At 24.4% G+C, this 17,650-nt stretch overlaps 1 protein-coding gene across 2 annotated transcripts in view; it reads left to right on the forward strand.

Moving 5' to 3' along the window:
• The first annotated feature begins 1,429 nt into the window (after window positions 1-1,429).
• coro7 (coronin 7) overlaps window positions 1,430-17,650 on the forward strand; it is a 199,173-nt gene continuing 182,952 nt past the window's right edge. For both annotated transcript variants that reach the window (XM_051100932.1, XM_051100919.1), the window contains exons 1-6: window positions 1,430-1,582; window positions 8,668-8,764; window positions 8,930-9,010; window positions 9,218-9,288; window positions 13,273-13,456; window positions 16,773-16,849. In XM_051100932.1, coding sequence (XP_050956889.1) covers window positions 1,523-1,582; window positions 8,668-8,764; window positions 8,930-9,010; window positions 9,218-9,288; window positions 13,273-13,456; window positions 16,773-16,849 — 570 coding nt within the window. In that variant the 5' untranslated portion in view covers window positions 1,430-1,522. The remainder of the gene's footprint in view (window positions 1,583-8,667; window positions 8,765-8,929; window positions 9,011-9,217; window positions 9,289-13,272; window positions 13,457-16,772; window positions 16,850-17,650) is intronic.

A 17,650-nucleotide genomic window follows, 5' to 3' on the forward strand; every position in this document is an offset into this window, starting at 1 on the left:
AAAAATGAACAAGAAAAGACTTATTTGCTGTCTCCGCAGACATTATTTCACACATTATGTCTACCATTTTAGACTCATTGGAGATATTTCTCCAAAAAAAGGTTATTGTCTCAACTGAAAAACGTAAATAAAATAATAATAATAATAATAATAATAATAGGCCTAACAGTAATATTAATAATAGGTATAATAATAATAATAATTTAAAAAATGTATGAAAATAATAATGTAAATAATACAATTATTATTTAGAAAAAAATTGTATTTATTAGTTACTTGAAATTAAATAAATTTGAACTGTAATAAAATAAAATAAAATATATGTTTAAAAAAAATGAATATTATTTTATTTCGTCTAGTAGCCAAAAGGAAAAGAAAGGTTATTGTCTCATCTGAATAAATAAATAAATAAATAAATTCACCCATATTATTATTCGTTACTTGAAATAAAATAATAAATTTGAACTGTAATAAAATAAAATATACATAAAAAAAGACATTTATTTTATTTTAGCTAGTTGCCAAAAAGAAAGGTTATTTTCTCAACTGAAAATAAATAAATAAATAAATAAATAAATAAAAATAGGCCTAATAATAATAATAATTGTAAAAATGTAGGGGAAAAAAATTGCAAATAATAAATTTACCAATAAATGTTATATCTATTCGTTGCTTCAAATGAAATAAACTTGAACTGTAATAAAATAAAATATGTATATAGAAACATTTTACTTATTTTATTTCGGCTAGTTGCCAAGGCAATATTTCTCATTTTCATTTTACTTAATTGAATGACATAAATTAAAAGAAATAAAATAAAATAAATAAAATAAAAACTATGTATGCATTTATTTAACAAAACAAAACACAAAACTAAATCAATAAAACGAACTAAAATGAAAATATAAAAATAAAACAAATTCAAAATATGAATAAAGCTACAATAATATCTTATTCAGATTAAAATAATGCTGATTCAAAGTTTATTTATTATTGTTATGTTATATTATATTATATTATATTATATATTTAGAAATAAGCATTTATTTTTCGAAAAATGTATTTATTATATTTATTAATGTTTAGGACTGCACTGTAAAAAAGACTTTAATTTTTGCGTAAAAACTATTTTTGACCAAACTACCATAGTTAGCCTACTATAGTATAAATATTGTTAATAATGTTTATATTTTTTTAAAAAACAAATGTAGTATGGTATTTCTATCAAAGAGGGTAAAAAACATACTGAACATATACATATGTATATTTTTTCTCTGTAGCCTAACTGTATTATAACTGTTGGCGGAAACTACGGATACCGATCGAGTCCCGACCGCGTTTTTGTTTCTCGGACATACCATAAGTCGGCGTGATTTGCTGAAGCGCCTGTGCTGTGAGTTTATGACTTGTAAATCTGCGCTCGAGCGTCCGACTCTGCGTCACATAAACGCACTCATTCAAACGCACAGGATCACAACACCGAGACACCCGGAAGGTTCAAACGCGCGACCAGCAGCTCAGCATGAATCGCTTCAAGACGTCCAAATATAAGAACACCACTCCCAAAATCCCCAAGAAAGATGTGAGTAGAGCCGCAGCGCGCGTCATATCCCGCTGGAAGGCGTGCGGTGTGTGATTGTGTGTCTTGTGTTTGGGGCTCCGAGCTGAAGCAGCGCTGCAGATACACTGAGGATGTCCAACTTCCTCCATCCTCAACTAAACAGATGTCAAGCTTCATGTACTTCAGTATGCACGGTCATAAACCGTTGGATGCATATGAATGTGTGTGATGTGATGCTGTCGTTACGTGATGAATTTGTTATGAGGATGCGTTGAATACAGTTGCATTGGGGTTGTTTGAACTTGAGACTGTTTCGCTTTGATCTGGTCTGTATTTTGCATGTTTGATTGGAAGATGGTAAACGAATGACATAAAAGCGTACAATAAATTCACATGACAAACAAGTAGGTCATTAAGAAAATGTGGGAGAAATGCTAAAAATTAAAGAAATTGAATGCACTTATGCACTTTGATAACTAGAGGCTAAAGACCTCAATATGAAATAATTTAATTAATAATTGCGTAAAACAAAAGTTAAATTTTCTGATTTATTTGTAAGTAATTAAAATAATGAAATTAAATCAATAAATATTGTAAAATCAATAAATACTGTAGTCAAATACATTTTGGATCATTTTAATAATTTTTTTTGCATAATAAAACATCACAAATGTCTCTTTTGACTTAATTTTTGAATTACACCTTATGAGCAACATTAAAAAAATACCTACTTCAACTTAAAAGATCATAATAAAACCTAAATATAAATAAATAAAATAAAATAAAACAAATTTTTAGTATACAATCAGATTCAGGAAATCAGAAGTTATTTCAACCTGAATTGTATTATACTAGCTTAAATAACCAAAAATTAAAACCAGAAAATTAGAGAAATTACTTCAACTTCAAAAAAAGATTATAGTAAAACCTTAAAAATAAAATACAATTAAATAAAATTAATTTAATGTTTCAGTATAAAATCAGATGGGCTGTACAAGTTATTTTAACCTAAATTATATTATAATAACTTACATAATAAAAAAAATATAGAAAATTAGTTTCTAAACCTTGTTTTCCAAGAACTTTTTAAAATATTTATTTTAGTTTGTTTTGGTAATTTTTATGTGTTTTTGTCATTTTAACGTTTTCAAAATATTTATATTTTAGCCCTAATTTTTATTATTTTACTTTAATTTTGTGCTTTTGACATTTTTATATAGTCTTTAGCCTTCTTATATAGTTTTTAGACTTCTTTAGCCTTAATTTGTATTTATTTTAGTTTAGGTTTAGTACTTTTGTGCTTTTGTCAGTTTTGTTTATAAAGAAATCATATTTAGCAACAATATATTTATTAATTTTACAAAAATGCAATATCCCATGACAAATTTTCAGCATTCCAAGACAAATAGTGCATTTTAATGATTAATTTGTTTAATTATGTATTGTTTTTATTGTTTGACAGTGCGTTAGAATATTTATCTTTTGGTTTATTTTATTATTAATTGCTTTAATTTTCTTATGTACTTTGTCACTTTTACTTTTTTAAAAATATATATTTAGCCTTAATTGGTATTATTTTAATTTTATTTTAGTTTTAATAATTTTGTGTATGCTTATTGTAATTTGTGTGTACTTTAATACATTTTTATACTTATTTAGCCTTAATTTATATTTATTTTAATTTATGTTTTAGTAATTTTATGCACTTGTGTCATTTTTGTCTTTTAAAATTTATTTTTAGCAATAATTTCTATTTATTTTTCCATGACAAATTTTCTGGATTCCAAGACAAATGGTGCATTTTAATAATTAATTTGTTTAATTTTTATTGTTTTACTTTCTTGACAAGTAGATTAGAGTATTTTTATTAGATAATTTAGATAATTATTCATTATTTTAATAATTTTAATAATGTCCTTCTGCACATTCGTTTGTTATCTTAGCTCTTTTTCACCAGGCCGCATAGTTTTTCAGTGATAAAACTATAACTTTGCATATTCAAATCAGATGGAGTGCTCTGCAGTGATACAGTACAATGAGATCGTGCCTCAGATCGTGTTTCTTGTCGTCATATGTGGTGTTGTTAAATAACAGCCTGAGGTTCACAGGCGTTAGGTGTGAATGCTTCACATACCTGAGCTTTACGTGATCATGTGTGTATGTGTTCATGTACACACATACAGCCACCCTAAAGATACTGAAGCATGTGTGTGAATGCATTAGTTATAGACCACATAACAATGTATTTATGTATATGATATATTATATATTTATCAGAGATTTAACACTAATTGTCATTGGTTTTGCTTCAGGAAGTGTCGACTTTGCACAGTGGCTAACTGATTATTTATTATAAGAATTGCAGTGTCTTTAAAGGGACAGTTCACCCAAAAATTAAAAGGCTGTCTTTTACTCATCCTCATTTTTTAATATAACTCAGATTGTTTTCTTCTTGAAGAAGAAAGTCATATACACCTAGGATAGCTTGAGGGTGAGTGATTCGTGGAGTAATTTTCATTTTGGGTGAGCTGTCCCTTTAAGACTGAATGTTTAAATGGATTGATGTTACAGTAATAGGTTGAAAGCGCCTGTGGCAGGGATTTGGATCTCAGTGAGCATTATTATAGCATATATTATTTCACTGTTGCTATTGGTCCAAGCTAAGGTCCTCATGTCTACCGGATGTCTTAATTCTGTCTTGGAGAAGCACATCGTGTGCACGTCACATGACAGGACTGTAACACACTGTTAAAGATTGACAGACGAGTTTCACAGCACAAATCTGGTGGCATTAAATGTCAGTTTGTGGTAAAATTGTGACAGAAGTTAAGCTGAGTGTCTGGATGTAAAACGCTGAGCAATGCTGTCGTAAGCGTAAGGTGAGATCAGGTCAGGATGGAGGGTTTTTAAAAAGAAAAAATTAAACACTTATTCAGCAAGGAAGCATTACAGGGATCAAAAATGAGAGTAAATACATTTGTAATGTTGAAAAAGATTTTGATTTTAAATAAATGCTGTTCTTTTTAACTTTCCATTAATCAAACAAACCTGAAAACTATATACAGTAACAATTTTCATAAAAATATGAGTGGCACAGCTGTTTTCAGCATTGATAATGATCATAAATGTGTCTTATCAGCAAAACAGAATTATTTCTGAAGGATCATGTGACACTGAAGACTGGAGTAATGATGCTGAAAATTCAGCTTTGATCACAGAAATAAATTACATTTTAAAATATATTAAAATAGAAAACGATTATTTTAAATTGTAATAATATTTCACAATATTACTACTTTTACTGCATTTTTATTCAAATAAATGCAGCTTCGGTGAGCAGAAGAGACTTGTTTAGCATTCATTTACTGATTTAGTAATATGCTTTTTGTTATTTTTATTAGTTTTTATATGTAGCTTTAATTGATATTTATCTAAATTGAGTAATTTTACTTTGCTTTATTTTTAGTGTTATATTTTAATAATTTTATTTTTAATAATTACTCATTTTATTTCTGCATTATGATTTTTTTAGTAAGAATTTAAAAGTAGTAATTTATTAATTTTACATTATGCTGTATTTTTTCATTATATTTTCATTATTTTAGTTTTATGTTTATGATTTATAAAAATATGATTTTAATTTTTAGTAGTTTTAGAATTAAACATTTATTGTTTGTCACGCTTTGTCTATTTTAATGGTTTTGTTTAAAAATAACATTGTGTTTTTTGTTTAGCAAAAAAAGTTCAAATTAGTTATTTGCTATTTTACTTTGCTTTATTTTTAGTGTTATATTTTAATAATTTTATTTTTAATAATTACTCATTTTATTTCTGCATTATGATTTTTTTAGTAAGAATTTAAAAGTAGTAATTTATTAAAATTTTACATTATGCTGTATTTTTTTGTTATATTTTCATTATTTTAGTTCTGTTTATGATTTATAAAAATATGATTTTAATTTTTAGTAAGTTTTAATTTACAAAATCACATAGTTTTCATTTAACATTTCATGATTCAGATTATTAGTAAGTTTATTTAAAAATACTAATTTTGTTGTTTTTATTTGTAAATATATTATATATATTTTAATTTTTAGTAAGTTTTCACTTTAAATTTGCTTGTTTTAATTTAACTTTTATGATTTTGCTTTTAGTAAATTTATTTTAATTATTTTAAGCTTTTATGTGTTTTATTTTTTTTATTTGTAGTTTTACAATTTAAAATATTTGTAGTTTTACAATTTAAAATGACCTAATTTAACAGTTTTGTAAGTTTTCATTTTTAGTATATTTTTATTTAAAATAAATATTTAAAAATTTAGTTATTATAATGTGACATTTTTAATTTTTTTTATTTTTAATTTTCTTTATGTTAAAAATGACTGATTTTAATTTTTCTTTTTATTTAATTTTCCTTTTTATTATTTTAATTTTCAGTACATTTTTAATAAATTAATTTTTAGTAGTTTTTACTTCAAAAATAATTTTTATTTAACATTTTATGATTTAGATATTTAGTAAGTTTATGTCAAAACATCAAAAAAAAAAAACTTGTTTCAAACTTTTTGACTCCAGTTGGAATTTATATTTGCTCTGTGTGCTTTGTTAGAAGTGGTTTTGGATGGTTTGGGTCTGGATTTCAGGTTTAAGGTTTCAAGTGGCCATCCTTTGTGCTTCCAAGAAACTAGAAAGCCTTATTTTTATCTTTTATTTATATCTTGTCTCGTAATGCAGTGGCTTGTCGCTCATGGTGTAGGTGTGAACGTGATTCTCTGTAATGCAGCACGGGCCGAAGAGCTCAAACCAGTGTATGCATCTGTTTCCTACGGCTGAATGCATTGGGACGCGTGTGTTTTAGGTTTCCTCACAGACTGTTTTCTGTCTGGTCCAGATTCTGTAGATTGTGATGGTTATTCTACAGCAGTTGCTCGAACACGTTCGTTCTCTGCGTGTTGTTTCTTGTTGACATTCTGGAAGGATTTGAAACTGTTCAGCTGCTCTTCTGCATTTCCTCAAGTGTGTGTGTGCTGCTTCTGAAAGGCCCATCTCTGTGTGTGTGTGTTTTGCACTGTTGGCAAGAGAAAGTGCTGTGTTTCTATCCGTTTCCTCTTTCCTGTTTGTGATGATGTCAGATGTTCAGTTGCGAGGCATCAGCTGGTTTGATTCACTTCAGTAATCAGTTCCATCTTTTGTCAACATCTCGAATTTAAATTTAGCTTCAATTTATATTTAGTTCAATTTGAGTAATTTTATGTGCCTTTGACAGTTTTTTTTGTTTATATATTCAGCCTTAATTTATGTTTACTTTAGTTGAAGTTTTATTCATTTTGTTATGTGCCTGTCATTTTTTTTATTGTTTTTAATATTTATGTTTAGCATTTAGTTATATTTATTTTAGTTTTAGTAATTTAGTAATGTGCTGGGTTTTTTTTTAATTTTTTTTTTTTTTTTTTTTGATTTTGTTGATCTAGTTTCAATTTATATTCATCTTAATTTGAGTAGTTAGAACAGACTATTTCTAATAACAATAACATTTTGTTCTGCTTAGCAAAACAAATGTAGTTATTTAATATTTTACTGTATGCTTTACTTTTAGTGATATATTTTAATATTTTTTTATTTTAAATAATTACTCATTTTATTATTAAAATAAGGTTTATTTTAAAAGTAATTTATTTAGATTTTACATTATGCTTTATTTTTGTTATATTTTCATTATTTTGGTTTTATATTTATGATTTTAATTTTTAGTCTAAAGTCTAAAGTCTTAGTTTGAAGATTCAGATTATTAGTAAGTTTATTTAAAATAAAATAATTTTATTGTTTTTATTTTAAAATTTATTTTTAAATGTTCTTAATGATTTTTTGCTTTTTAATTTTTGTACTTTTTTAGTTTTACTTTAAATTTACTTATTTTATTTGAACATTTCATGATTTTGATTATTAGTGAGTTTATTTTAAAATAATTTATTTAATATTTTATTTTAAAATGGTTTATTTTAATTTTACATTTGTATAACTTTAATTTTTAGTACATTTTTATTTTAAATTACCTCATTTTTCATATTTAGTATTTTTTATTTTAAAATGAGTTATTTTAAGTTGAGATTTTTATGATTTTATTTTTTAGTGTTTTTATTTATTTTAAAAATGACAGCTTTTAATTTATCAGTTTATTTTTAAATTTTTATGATTTTTTTTTATGATTCAGTTTATTAGTAAGATTATTGTAAAAATATGTTTTTGTTTTTATTTATTATTTTAATTTTAAATTTACTTATTTTATTTTAACATGTTATGATTTAGATTTTTTTTGTAAGTTTATTTTATAATGATTTATTTTTTTTTATCTTAAAATGACCTAATTTTACAATTTTGTAATTTTCCGTTTTTAGTATATTTTCATTTTAAAATTTGTTATTTTAATTTGAGATTTGTATGATTTTATTTTTTAGTGATTTATTTATTTTAAAAATGACAGATTTTAATTTATCAGTTTATTTAAATTTCCTTTTTTAGGATTTTAATTTTTAGTAAGTTTATTTTAAAATATTACAATTTTTATCATTTTAATTTAAAAGTTTATATTTTAAGTGACCTAATTTTACAATTTCATAATTTTAAATGTCATTTTAATGATTTAAATATTTAGTTTTTACTTTAAATTTACTTATTTTATTTTGACATTTTATGTTTTTGATTTTAAGTTTATTTTAAAATGACTTATTTTGTTTTTTATTTTGAAATGGTTTCTTTTCATTTTAAATTTTTTCATTAATGTTTTTTTAAATTACCTAACTTTACTCATTTTAATTATTTTTTACTAATTTTAATTTTAATTAATTTTAATTTTAATTTTAGTAATTAAATTTTTTATTATTTTTTTAATTAGCTATTTTAATTTGACATGTTTATGATTTTATTGTTTAGTGTTTTTATTTTAAAATTAATTATTTTATTTGTACATTTTATGATTTTATTATTTAGTGATGTAAGTGAGATGTTTAGAGATGACATGTAGATTTGATGAATATTTCTCATCATCAGGTTTTATCTTCATTTTAAGATCCCACTTGATTTACCAATACTCCTGTTTTTCTGTGCAGGGCTGGATTGCAAATGTTCGAGGAGGTTCCTTCTCTTCTCAGGGCAACCACATCAAATCCAGCTGCAGTCTGGTGGCCTTCAACACAGATCAGGCTGGTATGAACGCCGTCCTTCGCTATCACCACTGAACATCAGAGCACCTCTGATAACATTTACACACTAAACACACACCCGATCAGATTAAACACCAGGAAAACCAGTCTGTTTTGCGTTTTGTAAGCAGTGCTTTTAGATGTAACGGTGTTTGTTCTGTCTCTGGAGGAGGTGGGATGGTTGGCTTGTCGTCTGTGAACGCCGCATCTGACGGGAAGTGGACCGTGACCCAGATTTCATGCCATGCTGGTGAGATATTAACACACTTGGCTCATTTAACTTCATTTGGAGTAAAAATTGATGTTGATGAAGATGAAAAGCACAGTCCTGATGCTGTGTCCTGCTTCTCGCCGTCTCAGACGAATGTCAGGGACTCACAGTTCACTAAAAATAAACCCAAATGCATGCGACCTATATGAGTTTGTCCCAATTCTCTTTCTGATCTTCCCATCCCAGACCTCATGACCGACCTGGACTTCTCGCCCTTTGATGACTATCTGCTGGCGACCTGTTCGGCTGATGAGACGGTGAGTCACAATCAACTATAGCTTATTCTGAGCAAAAACTGACCACTTCAGTAGGAGGAGACTCTTTGAGTGACATGTAAGATAAATAACCACGTTAGGGACGGGTGAATCTGAAATCTGATGCCTCATTCTTAATAAAATGATAAACCAGAATGTGTAGTATATCATATAGGATATCATGCATTATGTAAGCACGTTACCTTTAATTTCTTATCTTCGACGGAGAAAAATGAACAACTTAAAATCAGTTTTGTTTGATTTATTTTTTATTTTTATTTATTTATTTTTGTTTTTAAATGTATATTATTATTATTATTATTATTATTATTTTATTTTTTTTTTTCTGTTAGAAAATGTTAGATATTTTTACATTTATATTTTTATTTTTAATTTGTTCTAGTTAATAAATAAATTAATTAATTTAATGTGTTTTTAGAATTATTTTAAAGCGGTTTCTGTTTTATTAGTTTTAAAGCAATTTATTTATAATTAAATAAAAAAAAATGAAAAACTAAAAATCAATTTTGTTTGATTTATTTTTTAAATCTATTTTATTTTTTGTTTTTCAGTGTATATTATTATTATTATTATTATTATTATTATTATTATTATTATTTTTTTTTTTAGAAAATTTTAGATATTTTTACATTTATATTTTTAATTTGTTCTAGTTAATAAATAAATAAATTTAATCTGTTTTTAGAATTATTTTAAAGTGCAGTTAAAGCAGTTTTTTATAATTAAATCTATTAAACTATTAGTTAAAACTAGTTAAGTAATTTTTTTATTTTAAATCGATTTATTTTATTTAAGTTTATCTTTAAATGTATTTTAAATCAATTAAATCAGTACAATTTAGTATTAGTATTTATTTATTTTTTTAAATTCTTAAATTAAATTCGTTATAAAATAATTTAGATTGTTGTATTTTAATTTTTTTAGTTTTAAAAAATGAATTAATAATTTTTTTAAAACTACTTGACAGCTATTTGTTTTAAAACAATTTATTTATAATTAAATTAAATTATATTTAAATTTAAATTATCTTTAAATGTATTTTACATGAATCAAATAATCAGAATTTTTTTGTATTTTTTTTAATCCATATTTGTTTTAATTTATTTTTGATATTTTTACATTTATATTTTTTTATTTGAATTTCTCCTGTTTTAATACAAAATAATTTAATCTTTTATTAATTTTAATGTATCTTTAAATGTATTTTAAATGAATGAAATAAATAAAATTTTATTTATTTTTGTTTTAAAAGTCATTATTTCTTAAAAAAATTTTTTTTTAATGTAATTATACAGTTTTAATAAATAAATAGTTTATTTATTAAATTAAATTTTTAGATTATTTTACAGCTGTTTGTTTCTTTTTATGTATTTGCTTTAAAGCAATTTACTTATAATTAAATTCAGTCAATATAATTAATTTCTATGTAGTTATTATTTTTTAAAATGTAGTTAAAATCATAAAATGTATTCATGTAAATGTATTTTAAATTTTGTGTTTAGGTTTTTGCTTTTAAATTCATATTTGTTTTTGCATTTATGTATTTTTATTTTTTAACTAATAAATAAATTGAGATTTAGATTTATTTTAAAACTATTGGTTTATTTATTTATTAAATCAATAGAAATCAATAAATCAATAAATCAATAGAATAATTTTTGTTTTAAATTCATATTGTTTGTTTTAAAATTTTAAATATTGTAAATGTATACTTTAATTTTTATTTTTATTTAAATTCTAGTTTTAATAAATTAAGTACATTAATGAAACTTTGTTTCTTTTATGTATTTGCTTTAAAGCAGTGTATTTATAATTAAATAAATTAAATCAATATAATGAATTTCTATTTAGTTCATTAGTTATTTATTTATTTGAAATCTATTTTATTTAAACATATTTGTAGATGTATTTCAAATTCATGACATCAATAGACTTGTATGTATTTGTTTGTATATTTATTTATTTAGTAGAATGAGAATTAAATTATGTGAGTGAAGCAGATTTTAGTTTTTGTGGTTACCCATTTAACCTTCAGTTGTAAGTGTTTACAGATGCACAGGTTCAGTTTGATTTGTAAGGCTTTTTGTACTTGAAATGTTTGTTCTTAGTTCATTCTTTAAGAATGTGCATCATTGGCCGTCAGTGGTGAGCAGTGTGTGTTTATTAATGACATCTGCTGATCTGCTGATCTGTGGAGCTGTTTTGTTTGTTCAGCGTAACAACACTCGCACACACACACACACACACACACACACACAGAGTCAGGTTTATCTGGAGGTGAGCTTATATCACTATCTATAAATAGTGTTTTTAGCAGCTGTATCAGGCTGTGCAGATGTTGAGGAGGTCGGCAGATGCTGCTGTCGCTCAGGTCAGGTTTTCCTTTCTGACATTTGTAAGCTCAGCAGAATGAAGAGACAAACACATGTGACGCCTTCATATTCCAGCACATCTGGCCTCCACCTGACATCTGCGCCAGCGCTCGTTTCACTCAGTGAGCGTCGCTTTAGCAGTCAGTTCACACAGGAGACACAGTGAAAGATGCTCAGTTTGGGACGTTTCCTGTAGTAACCACAACTTCTGCCAAAATACCATGGTAACATTTATTAATACTCCAGTTGAACTGCTGTAAGTTGGTATTAGCTGCTTCTGACATCAGAAAATCACGTAAAAAATGAAAACTACTTAAACATCCCGTGCTTTCTTTCTTGCTTGCTTTTTCTTGGTCCTTTGTTTCTTCCTCTTTTCTTTCTGCCTCTTTCTTTCTCTTTCTTTCTTTCTTTCTTTCTTTCTTTTACTTAACATACTAAAACATTACTTTTTGTGATGTGATGTATTTCTAAATGAAACAATGAGTCAAATTATTTAATTAATTTATTATTAAAACTTTTATTTCTGTAATGTGATGTATGAAACAATACGTAAAATTTATTTATTTAAGCTTTAAATTTTGTAATGTGATAATTACATTTATTTATTAAAACTTTTTTCTATGATACAGTAAGTAAATGTATTTATTCATTCATTTATTTATCTATTTATTTATTTATTTATTTAAAATGTAATTTTTGCAATATGATACATTTTGAATGGTAGAAAAAGTAAAATAATTTTATTTATTTATTTTTTACAACTTCAGTTTCTTTATTGTGATGTATTTCTGAATCATACAATAAGTAAAATAATTTATTTATTTATTTATTTAAACTTAAATTTTTGTAATTTGATAAATTCCTGAATGGTCGATAAAGTAAAATAATTTTATTTATTTATTTATTAAAACGGTAATTTGTGTGATGTGGTTTATTACTGAATGACACAACAATAAAATAATTGTATTTTTTTTCTTTATTAAAACATTAATTTTTGTAATGTGATGAATTTCTGCATGATACAAAAAGTAATTTATTTATTTATTTATTTATTTATTTATTTAACCATCATTTTTTTGTAATGTGATGAATTTCTGATGATGCAAAAAGTAAATTTATTTATTAATTTAATAATAATAATAATAACTATTATTATTAGTAGTAGTAGTAGTAGTAGTAGTAGTAGTAGTATCATTATTATTACTTAATTTCTTTAATTAATTAATTAAATTATTTATTTATTGTAATGTGATGTATTCCTGAATGAAACAATATTAAGTGAAATTATGTAGGTGGAATTTTGATTTCATTTATTTTAATTTGACCTTAAAAAGTAGGCTGTAATATTATTGGTTTATACATGTACATATACATATGCATATTTTTTTTTAACACTGATGACTTGTGCACCTTTAGACTAGGGACATTTTTTTTTTAGGACAGTAAATAGGGTCACTTTTGATGTCTTGTTGTGTTTAGGGGTTTTATAAAGAGTGTATAGAAATGATTTTATTGTTTAGATGATTTAGTAGATTGATTTAGGATCTGCCACAGTACAGTGTTTAATAATGTCGTTCTGTCTGTGTTGATTCAGGTGAAGCTGTGGCGTGTGTGTGATCCGGATCAGGATCAGCCCAGTAACGCTGAAGTCACTCTGAGCCCCGCAGACGGACGCCTGGAGATCGTCCTCTTCCACCCCACGGCCTCAGGTCTGCTCGCAGTGGCGTCTGCGAAGGGCATTCAGGTGTGGGACGTCACACGAGACGCCGCCCTGACAGGTAAACAAACACCAGTGCATTCATACCTGCAACCATCACTGCTGTTACACACCAGATTTAGTCTTGTCTTGAATTATTTTACTTTAAGTGTACACTTAAGCCCTATTCAGATGCTAATTGTTTTTCATGAGTTTGCTAGACCATTTCTTGGTCCATTTCTAGACTAATGTTTGCTTGTGTTTTTATTTGCTTGGTTATTTAAAATGCATTAATGTATATTTATTTATTTATTAGTTAATTTATGTTTTTTTAAAATGTACTTTTAATTATTAATTTATTTTGTTTATTTTAAATGTATGTATATTTATGATTGTTATTTTAAATTTATTTAAAAACTTAGTTTCTTTATTTTTCATATTATTTTATTTACATTTTTTCAATTTTTAAATTGTAACATTTGTTTAATTTTATTTTTATTTATAATTGTTGAAATTGGAAATTCTTTTGTATTTATTTATTTTTATTTGTAAAATTTACTTTTATTCATTTACTCTTAATTATTTAATTTATGTATTTAAATGATTTTTAAACTGTTTATTTATTTATTTATTAATAATGTATGTTTTAAATGTACTTGTATTAATTAATTTTATTTATTTTAAATTGTGGCTATGTGTATTTATTATTGTTATTTTAAATTTATTTAAAAATCGTTTTCTTTATTTTTCATTTATTTTAAATTATTTAATTACTTTTTTACTTTTTTAAAATTGTAACAATTAAAAAAAAAATATATATATATATATATATATTTTTTTTTTTTTACATTTTTAATTAATGTATTACTTTTGTAACATTGTAACATTAAGTTTATTTTAATTTAGAATTAATAAAATTGGAATTGAAATTGGAAATTAATTTGTATTTATTTATAAAATGTTTATTTATTTTAATTAATTAATTAAAATTGTTTAAACCATATTTATTTATTTATTTTTTAAATGTATTTTGTATATTTATTATTTAAAATTTATTTTAAATATTATTTATAAATTTATAAATTTATTTTAACTCTTTATTTCTCTATTTTTCATTAATTTGTTTTACATTTTTAAATTGTAACAATTATTTATTTTATTTATTTTTATTTGTAGTTAACAAAATTGTAATTGAAATGGGAAATTAATTAGTAATTATTTATTTACTTGTAAAAATGTAATTTTTTACAAATATTTATTTATTTTAATTTATTTTCAATGTATTTTTATGTATATTTAATTTTCTTTCTTTCTTTCTTTCTTTCTTTCTTTCTTTCTTTCTTTCTTTCTTTTTTTATTACTTTAATCAACGTTACTTATTTTTATTTATATTTAATCCAGTTGAAATTTGAAATGTGCAAGAAAATCAAGAGTCCAATCAGGTTAAATGTTAAAATGCTTATGTCTAATGATTTGTGAGTTGTAATTGGCGTCTGAATAAGGCAGTTCATGAGGGTTTTGTCTGCGTCTTTTTTGTCTTTGCTGTGTGTTTTTTCTTTTTGTTTTGTCTCTGTGTGTCTTTGTTTGGTTTGATCTGCGAGCCTCTGGTGGTTTCCAGGGCTGCGTTTGTTGGGTCCTCTGGGGTGTAGCGTGGAGCGGCTGAGGTAAATGTTTGAGCTCAGGAGCCCCTCAGAGTTTAGGGCCATTTGGCCCCGGAGCCCCATGATGGCTGCTGCTGCTGCTCAGCCTCACATCTCTCATCTCACATCACTGTCTGCCTTCATCTGCTCTCATGCGCTTGAGTCCCTGTTAGCCGTGGCTCATTCACTATGTCTGTTGTTTTACACCAGACTCTGTCACTTCACACACAACCAATGCCGTGTCACATAACTGGATCTCTGAGAGCATGAGAAATTTTATATTGGCAAATAGCTGAAATCATTTTTTTTTTTTCCAGTTAATTTTTTAATTTTTATGTTTATGTTTGTTTTTTTTTTTATGTATATAAATGTTTATAGTTTTAGTTAACTATAATAACTGTAGTTTTTTTTTTTTCCATATTTTTGGCAAAAATCAAATTGAACTGAATAGAGTAAATAAAACTAATAAACTATCAGTATTGTTTTAATATTAATTGCATACTGTTATTATATTATATTATATTATATTATATTATATTATAATTTTGAGGCAAATAATTTTTTGTTTCTCATTTTTTAAATTATTCTTTTTATTATTTATTAGTTTTGTTTTTTTATTTATTCTTATTTTTTAATTTATATATTATTTATATATTACTTAACTGGATCTCTGAGAACATGACAAATGTTACATTGGTAAATAGCGAAAATAAAATATTTAATTTTATTTATTTATTTATTACATTTTTTGTTAGTGTTTTATTTATTTATTTATTTATTTTTGTAAATAATGATTTTTTTTCCATTAACATATAAATAGTTTTAATGGTTTAAAAATAAAATAAAAAAAAACCCTTAAACATAAATACTTAGGTTAACTTTTTGTTAGTTGTATGCTATTATAGTGTTTATTATTTTTATTTCTTTTTATATTTTCAGTTTTCTTTTTAATTTTAGTTTTAGAAATTTTATGTGCTTTTTATAGTTCTTTCTATAAAGTTTTTACTTTTATTTAAGTTTTAATTTTTGTAATTTTAGTTCATTTTAGATTTTTACATTTTAAAATTTATTTTATTTTTATTTATATTTAATATTATTATTGAAATTGAAAATTTGAATACATTTGTATTTGTTTACATTTATTTATATTTATTTATCTCTTTATTTATTTCTAGTGTATTTTTATTTATTTTAATGTTTTTTTAAAATGTACTTTTATTAATTTCTTTTTATTTACTTTAAATATATATTTATTTTTAAATTTATTTTAAAATTCTTTGTTTCTTTATTTGTGATTTATTTTAATTTTTTTTTTATGTTTTTACATTTACATATTTTATTTATATTTAATAAAATTGGAATTGAAATTGGAAATGAATTTGTATTTACTTATTTACTTATTTATTTACAAAATTTACTTTTATTTATTTCTATTCTGTTTTAATTTTAGTATATTACTACTTGAACTTTCAGTTAGTTGCCAAAGCAGGATTTCCGGTGTATTTTGCAAATTTTTTAAATGTCTAATTTCACACAGTTGTATCTGTGAGATGTGTTTGGCGCATCACATCAGCTTTTCCCAGCGCATTGACTTTCCTAACATACACACGTGTGTGTTGTGCTCAGATTCCCAGCACTGTCCTGCTTTTCTGTGCGTGTGTGTCCTCACTGATATCACGTCTGAGAGTTTGTAAACTTGAATGTTGATCTTCCTGCTGTGGTGTGTGTTGTGACGTGTAAATGTGTGTGTTTGTGCAGTACTGGAGCAGCATGCGGATCAGCTGCAGGGTTTGGCCTGGAAGGAAGACGGATCCCTGTTGGCTTCATCCTGCAAGGTAAAAGCTCCCTACAGCCACATTTTACTATCAGAAAATGGGTCACACGTCTGTTCTGATGGCTCGTACACAGCAGGTAAAATCAGTGCTAAATGTAGTTAGTTGGCATACCAAAATACCTGTAAGTAGGCTTAGAAACTCTAAAATAGAGGAGAAAACTCACTTTCTTTTGTCGTTGACGTCAAAAGCGACCCGTATTTCCATGTTGTTAATATTTGTCACTGTTACTCAGTATTATAAAGTTACAAATTTTTATGAATAATTTTTTAAAATAATAATTTCTACTTTCATGTCAATTTTAGTTGAACTGTTGTTGTTATTATTATTATTATTATTATTATTAATGATTCAATATTTATTTATAGAAAATATTTAAAAAAATTGTTTTAATGTTTTAATGCATCAACTTCAACTAAAATGAACATGGGAAATGTTGCTTTGGCAAATAAATAATACATGAAATGATTAATAAAACCATAATAATAATAATAATAATAATAATAATTATTATTATTATTATTATTATTATTTTATTTTATTAAACATTTAATGTATTATTTATTTGCCAATTATTTGAAATATTTTGAAATATTTTCTATAGATGATAATAATAATAATAATAATAATAATAATAATAATAATAATAATAATAATAAATTATTATTATTATTATCTATAGAAAATATTTCAAAATATTTTTTCATTGTTTTAATGCATCAACTTCAACTTAATGAGCATGGCAAATGTTGCTTTGGCAAATAAATAATATATGAAATGTTTAATACAACAACAACAACAACA

Source organism: Labeo rohita, chromosome 3 (assembly GCF_022985175.1).
Source record: "Labeo rohita strain BAU-BD-2019 chromosome 3, IGBB_LRoh.1.0, whole genome shotgun sequence".
NCBI classification, from domain to species: Eukaryota; Metazoa; Chordata; class Actinopteri; order Cypriniformes; family Cyprinidae; genus Labeo; species Labeo rohita.